The 7,065-nt window shown below is 59.2% G+C and overlaps 1 protein-coding gene across 1 annotated transcript; it reads right to left on the bottom strand.

Moving 5' to 3' along the window:
• Positions 1 to 740: 740 nt before the first annotated feature.
• Positions 741 to 6,302, bottom strand: INHBB (inhibin subunit beta B). The gene is made up of 2 exons (XM_061135226.1): positions 5,852 to 6,302; positions 741 to 3,403 (listed from the first exon to the last, which is right to left on the bottom strand). The coding sequence occupies exons 1-2, from the start codon at positions 6,300 to 6,302 to the stop codon at positions 2,628 to 2,630; spliced, it is 1,227 nt and encodes a 408-aa protein (XP_060991209.1). The 3' UTR covers positions 741 to 2,627.
• Positions 6,303 to 7,065: the final 763 nt, after the last annotated feature.

Raw genomic sequence — 7,065 nt, 5'->3', positions numbered from 1 at the left:
CTCTCAGGGAAACAAGCGGACCAGCCGTGGCACTTGGACTCCAGGGCCCAGGGTGCCTGTCCTGGCTGTGTGACCTCAGGTAAGCCCTGAAACTCTCTGAGCCTCAGATTCCAAACCCTAGGAAAAGAGATGAAATCATTTCCTGCAAAGGTATGATGCAAGGGTTGCCTGCTAACATCATCCAGTGGGTATCTCCAGGAATCCCTTCAACTGTAATTGGGCATGTGTTACTATTACCACCACCCAATCTACCACCTGCAAAAATCCCCAAGGCAAAAGGACAACTGGCATCCTCAGGATAGCTGGAAGCCTTGCTTCTGACTTCCATTCCAAGATGTTAACCTCTTCCCGGTTGCAGTCATCTCTATTAATAAACGGAGATGGGCATGGGGTCAGGTGGCCTTCAACCTCTCAGGTTTCATATTTCCTCCCAGGGACAGGGGGCTTCACTGGCACTTTCAAATGGTAATAGACTCGGCCCTGGTGCAACATAATTAGTCTTGGGACTAGAAGGGTAAACAAATGTGTAATTCATGAATTTGCTAATTGTCCTTCATTTTGATCTCCTGCCATTTTTCCTAGACTCTGCCTGACATCCGAGCTTGTGGCAAGGACTCAAAAGAGTGCCGGGTGCGGCTCAGGGAGGCACTGGCTTCAAAGTCGGACACCTGGACTCACCCTCCCCCAGCTGCCCCCTCCAGCCCGGAGCCCACCACCCCAGATATCACGCAAGGCAGGAAGCCCGTGGCACTCCATCTTTTATTTCCTTCAACTGTACACAAATGTAAAATACATTTAACAGCAAGTCTACGGGAAAAATTGTTTGGTTTTAAATTATTATGAAACAGAACCTAAGGGGAGCTTTATTAAATAAACATAAAGATGGGGATTTAAGGATACACACCTGCATTCTACCATTGTCGCTTTTACTCTAGCTTCTGGGTGTGTAAGGATAGAAAAGACACATCAAACTGAATAAACAAAATCCATGTATACCCTGAAACATTGGCAGGCCACTCAAGGGATTGTTCAGAACGTCCACCTCATAAAGATGGCCTCACCATCTAATAAAAATTAAAACTGATCTGTTGGCCTCTTTGGTTCCAAAATTATGTATAATACATTTAACTGTATTTTTTTTCGCTGCTATAAAAATAACTTCTTTTTTCAAATGGCAGTTTCTGACTAATCATGCAACTAAATCAGTGCAAACATTAAAAGCAATCATTCGCTTAAAAAAGAAGCAAAGGATTTCATTTCAAGTATAAAAAAATATAAAAAGAGTCGTACGAGTCCAGTTACATCTAGTGTGGGTCAACCCTTTAAATTGCATAGTTCACATGGCACTTGGACCTCTGGGGTGAGCTCAATGCTCTGCCAAGGGCCACTTCTGGATACACGCGGATGGGCAAGGGTTGTATCATGTGCGTTCAGGCGGGTGTGCAAGTGCTAGGAGGGGGGGCGGGCGAGCAGGTAGGGGCCACATCCGTGGCTGGCTCTGGTGGCCAGAGCCCACATGGGCCACTTTTGCAAAGCAGCTGAAAGCCTCCCCCTCTTCCCCAGACCCGTTCAACTGCTCCCCTCCCTCAACCCCTGCAGAAGGGGCAACCCCACCCCACCGAGCATCTCCAGAATGCCTTCACCCCACCATTCCCTCCTTCTAAGAGCTCACCCTCCCCTTGCTAAGAGTCAGTTCCACCCCTCCCTAACCAGTCCTAGAGGAGTCTCCCCAGGGAAGGGCACAGATTGCAACTTTTTTTGTTCCACTTGGAACAATTCAGATTTTAACTTAAAAGGTCAGACCTGGTAGAAAAGTCCCTTTTCAATTATACAACCGGAATGAATGACCATTCAACTGCTAGTGATCAGTTAAAGCATCAAATTAAGACCCTTCTCCTCTCCCTCCCTCCCCACCCCCAAAACACACACACATAGAAGTCACACCAGGGCCCCAAGGGACAGTCAAACGGGCACTCCCACAGCTCCACGGTCTCCGGTCTCTGGCAGGTGGCAGCCTATTGGGGCCTGCCTCTCCAAGGATGGGAAAGGACAGGCTGCCCGGCTCCCCGCCGCCGGAAGGATCCCAGGCCAGGGGAGCAAGCCACACGTTGGAGCCAAGAGATGTGGGGACCCCGCGGGCCTCGCACGAGCAAAGGGGGACACGCGGCCCTCTGCAGGCTGCCTGCTCCCCAGCCCCCATCTGCTGCTCTCTCCAAGCTCCGGGTTCGCTCGCTCTCTCTCCCTCTGTCTCTTGTCTTTGTGCTTTTCTCTGTGCTCGGAAGGCGCGATTCAGAGTGGCCAGACCAACTGAGGGGGCCTGGGGGGGACGGTGGCTGCTCACCCCATTCTCTCCGAGTGACAGGCATTTGTGGCTAAGCTGCCATTTGTCACCGCAGACACTTGCCGGGATCCCGGAGGCTGCCATGTGGGTGGCAGGATGCGTCTGGCTGCGCGCGCCTGCGTGTGCACTCAGTCCTTCGTGTCTGTGGAGGGCTCTCCCTCGGCTTTTGACAGATTGCTGGATGAGGAAGTAGGAAAAGATCTCGGGCCGGCCCCGGGCACCCCCCGGGCATCACCACGCTCCACTTGCCACACCCTGGTCCCCAGGCCCCGACGGAGCCGCGCCCTCATGCGCAGCCGCACTCCTCCACGATCATGTTGGGCACGTCCCGCTTGACGATGTTGTACTCGTCGTCGAAGTAGAGCATGGACATGGTGCTCAGCTTGGTGGGGATGCAGCAGGAGTTCACGGTGCCCGGGTTCAGCCCCCGCATGCGGTACTGGTTCACCACGGCCGTGTGGAAGGAGGAGGCCGAGCCCGGCACCCCCGCCAGGTAGGCGGGGCAGCTGCCCTCGCAGTAGTTCCCGTAGTAGCCGCTGGGCGCAATGATCCAGTCGTTCCAGCCGATGAGGCGGAAGTCGATGAAGAACTGCTGCCGGCAGCACAGGTTGGTCCGCCCGTCGCACTCCAGGCCCCGCTTGCGGATGCGGTGCCTGCTGTCGCCCAGCCGCGCCTGCACCACCACGAAGGGCCGGTGCGACTCCTCGCCCGGGTCCACGAACACGGGCACCACGGCCAGCTCCCGGCAGCCATCGCACTGCACGTCCAGGCTGAGACGCCGCTCGCCCCGCGAGAACAGGGCCTGGATGGGTTCGGTGAGTGGGAAGGTGTGCCAGCCGCTGCGCTTGAGGTCCACGCGCTTCTCCACCGCGGCCCAGCGGTCGCCAGGGCCCTGCTCCTGGAAGTACACCTTGACCCGCACCTTCCGCCGGCCGCCCTTCTCCAGGACGTAGGGCAGCAGCTTCAGATAGAGCCACAGGCTGGCCTGCACTACAAACAGGTTCTGGTTGCCTTCGTTGGAGATGAAGAAGTACAGGCGGACCCGGGAAGAGGCCAGGCCATCTGCGGAAAAGCGAGAGAGCGGGCCAAGTTAGATCAAGGAGAACAGTAGGCACTGCAGGAAACACATTCTGCTGCAGGACGCTGGACCGGGCCCTGGCCGAGCAGCTGGAGGACCGTCCTGACCAGAAATACCACTCCTGGGGCCGCGGCCTCCAACGGTAACCTGGGAGAGGCAGGGAAAATTGTTTCCTAACGAGAAGCCCAGACCAGGTTGGAGCTGGAGGGCCCGGGCCTAGAAAGCCGGCCTCACCTCTCCCAGGCCAGGGTTCCCTGGAGACAGGCTGTCAGGCCTCAAAGCTCAACGGAGGAACTTGTCAGGAGGCCAAGATCTTAACAAGTTGTTATGGGTATCTGTGAAATCTGAAAAACAAAACCAGGGTCTCACTAAGGATTTGGGGTGGGTTGTTTTAGCAGAGTTTGGGTTTTTTTTTTTTTTTTTTTTTTTTGGTTAACTTAGGGCATTGCAAAATCCAGCTGAGCCACCTACAGCCTCTTTCCAGTGTTTACCTAAGCATGATCTGATCCAACCCCCAGTGGAACCTCCACTGCAAACAAGCCAGCTCTGCTCAGATTTCTGACACTGGAACGTGTGCTTTGCAGGCTGCAAAGTGCAGCCTTTGCTTCCGAGTACTTCCAAGGGACAGGGCGCTCAGTCTTGAAACTTGAAGTCCACCCGTTTCATGAGACACTGGCTCTCCGTGAATGGCACATTTGAAGTCTCCATGGATAAGGAGAATTGGTTTATTAGTTGTCTCAATAATTCAGCTCAACAAGAAGAGAGGCCATGCCAACTGAGAGAGGAATCCTCTCTCATCCTACATTTCAGTGACCCTGCTCTCTGACAATCCCTACTTTTTTTTTTTTTTTTTTTCTCCAGGAAGAACAAATAAGCCAACTGTGTGGCCTCGGCTGGTTTTATCAAACCTCCTACCACTGCCCCCCTCCCAGCCCCCTCCTCAGGCCTCGCCTGGCTCCTCTAATAACACTGACATCTGACTTTGAAATGGGGGAAAGTACAGCCTTAAAAGCTGGTCTTGGACGAGCTGCCTGTGACCTGAATCTGTTATTTATAAGTCAAAGAGCTGGCTCCGTGGAACCGACCAGAAATATAACAGCCCCCGCTGTCATTTTGTGCCACCGGGACCAAAAGGCCTCCTCGACCTTCCAGAATCACATTTCTGCTCTGGGCCCCAAAGCACCTTTTAATCCAAGCTCTCTAATTGCATGTCCAGATTCCCCTGACTCTGTCGGACAGCTAAAACGGCAATGCATTTCTTTCTAAGCACAAACCAGCCCTGATTGTCTCTGCTTTTCTCCACACCCGGCCATGCAAAACTTTTCATCCCTTTTCATCCCCAGGCGGCACCTGCACAGTCTGCCCGCTGCCTTGGGGGTTGGGGGGAGGCATTCGCAGCCTAGGGACACGACTGCCACCAACCCCCCCACCAAGGCTCCCTGCCCACCCTGCCCTGCCCAAACCCGAGCTTCCCCCTGAGACCTTCTCGGCAGTCCCCCTGCACAAACGGGGCTGAGCTCCAGGCACAAAAGCCAGCCTGGCTCATTCAAGTCCTGAAAAGGACAGCAGAGCCGAAAGCACTTGCAGCATTTCAGCGTGAGCACATTTTTCTCCTTTTTTTAAAGTTCGAAAGATGTTTTTCCTCGCTTGATTTTTATATTCAGTGGTAAAAATTTGCAATATAGGGCCGGAGGAACATTCCAGAAAGGACTCCGACCCTTTGTTAACTAGGAACTCTGCTGGCTCTAAAGCCAGGGAGCTGCCTCAGCTCTCAAGCAAGCCGAGAGGCACGGGGCTGCCCCCTGAGCGGCAGCCTTTCTCTGCGTAAATGATGGGACCTGTTGAGAAGCCTGCCTTCCACCGATTCCGGTGCCCACACAATCGGAAGAGAGGTTGCCTAGCTCTCCCCAGCGAAGCTTCAGCAATCCTGGCAAGCCCACGCCGCCCGGCGATGGAAGCGGCCCCAGGGGCCTCTCACGCAGGCACACACACACACACAGTCACACACACATACGCATACTCCTCCGGCCCACGGATATCAACAAGCACACACATCTCCATCTATACTGCTAAGCATACACTCCGATCGTGGGAAACAAAAACATTAAGCAATCACCAAGCGAGTGCCTCCTGAGCCAGGGCCGCACGCGTCCGCCGGGAGGGGGACGCGCGCCCAGAGGCGCTGGGGCCCGTTTCGGAGAGCAGGGGTGGAGGGCAGAGCGCTCCTCGGCGGGGACAGGGGAGTAGGAAGGGGTTGCTGCCTTCGAGAAGAGGACCGCAACCCGGACGGAGCGCACAGGGCCGGAGGCGAGCGGGCCCAGCCAGCAGTCCGGGTTTCCCCTAGGGCGCGCGGGCTGCGGCGGCGGCGGCCAGAGTCAGCGAAGAGAAGCGGGTGGAAGAGGTAGCGAGCGCCGCTCGAGGGACCGACCCACCTGTCTCGGCGAAGCTGATGATCTCGGAGACGCGCTCCTGGCCGTCGGCGCCCGGGCTGGCGTGGCCGTCGAGGTGCGGGATCTCCACCCGGCCGTCCTCGCGCACCTTGCCCGCGTGCAGCTTGCGCAGGGCCGTGACCATGGCGGCCTTGGGCACGGCGTGTGTGATGTTGGGCCGGCCCCGCATCTGCAGGCGGTTCAAGATGTGCCGCTTCACCGCCTCCAGGAAGTCGCCGTCTACCCGGCCCAGCTCCTCCGGCCGCCGGAAGCCGCCGCACGACGTGCAGGTGTCCTGCGAGCCGCCCGGGGCTCCGGGCGGCGGCGGGGGCGGTTGCGGCGCGGCGGGCGACGGCGGGGGCGTGGGCGAGCCCCAGACCCCGGGCCCCAGCCAGCCGACCGCCAGCATCAAAAGGCAGGCGGCCCCCAGCGCCCGACCGGGCAGCCCGTCCATGGTGCGCCGCTGGCGACGAGGGCGCCCGCCGCGAGGCGAGCCGAGCCGAGCGCAGGGCGGCTCACGGCTCCCGGCGCGCCGCCCCGCCCCGCCCCCGCCCGGGCCTCCGCCCGCCCGCCGGGAGGGCCGCAGCCGGCTCACAGGGGGAGGGGGCCCGGTCGGGCCGCGGGGGTTCCCGCGCGGCGGGGAAGGGGCGCCGTGGGCCGCGGGGGGCCGGAGAGGCGCCCTGGGCGAGGCAGGGGCCGGAGGGTTACTGCCGCACGGGCGTCTCGGGGCGCCTCGGCATCCGCAGCTTTTCCCCCATCCTCTCCGCGTCGGGGCCCCGCTGCCCCCGCTCGGGTGAAGCGAAAGCAGCAGCAGCGGCGGCTTGGCGGCCGGGCGGGGAAGGTGGCAAAAGGGCCGGTCGACGCAACTTGGGCGAGACGGAAGCGAAGGCACCCGAGCCCCCAGAGCGGAGCCGGGCGCGGCTTGGCGCGGCGCTGCGGCGGGCGCTGCGGCGGGGCCCCGCGCTCGCACCTGAGCGCCTCGTCCTCGCCCTCGCCGCCTAGCACCGAGGAAGGGCCGCGGGCGGTGGCGACGGGCGGGTAGTCCTCTCCGTGGGTTGGCGGGCGGACAGCGGAGTGAGTGCGGTGCCGGGAGCGCTGCGGAGCGCGGGCCCGCTCAGAGGCGGCGCGGAGCCCGGGGCCGTGGGCCCTGCAGTCCTCGCGGCGCGTCACAAGGCAAAGTTGTCTCCAGGCTCCCGGGGCGCCGCATCCACCGGCAG

This window comes from Dama dama, chromosome 33 (assembly GCF_033118175.1).
Source record: "Dama dama isolate Ldn47 chromosome 33, ASM3311817v1, whole genome shotgun sequence".
NCBI lineage: Eukaryota > Metazoa > Chordata > Mammalia > Artiodactyla > Cervidae > Dama > Dama dama.
The sequence above is the reverse complement of the archived record's forward strand: the minus strand, read 5'-3'. Positions and strand labels throughout refer to the sequence as shown.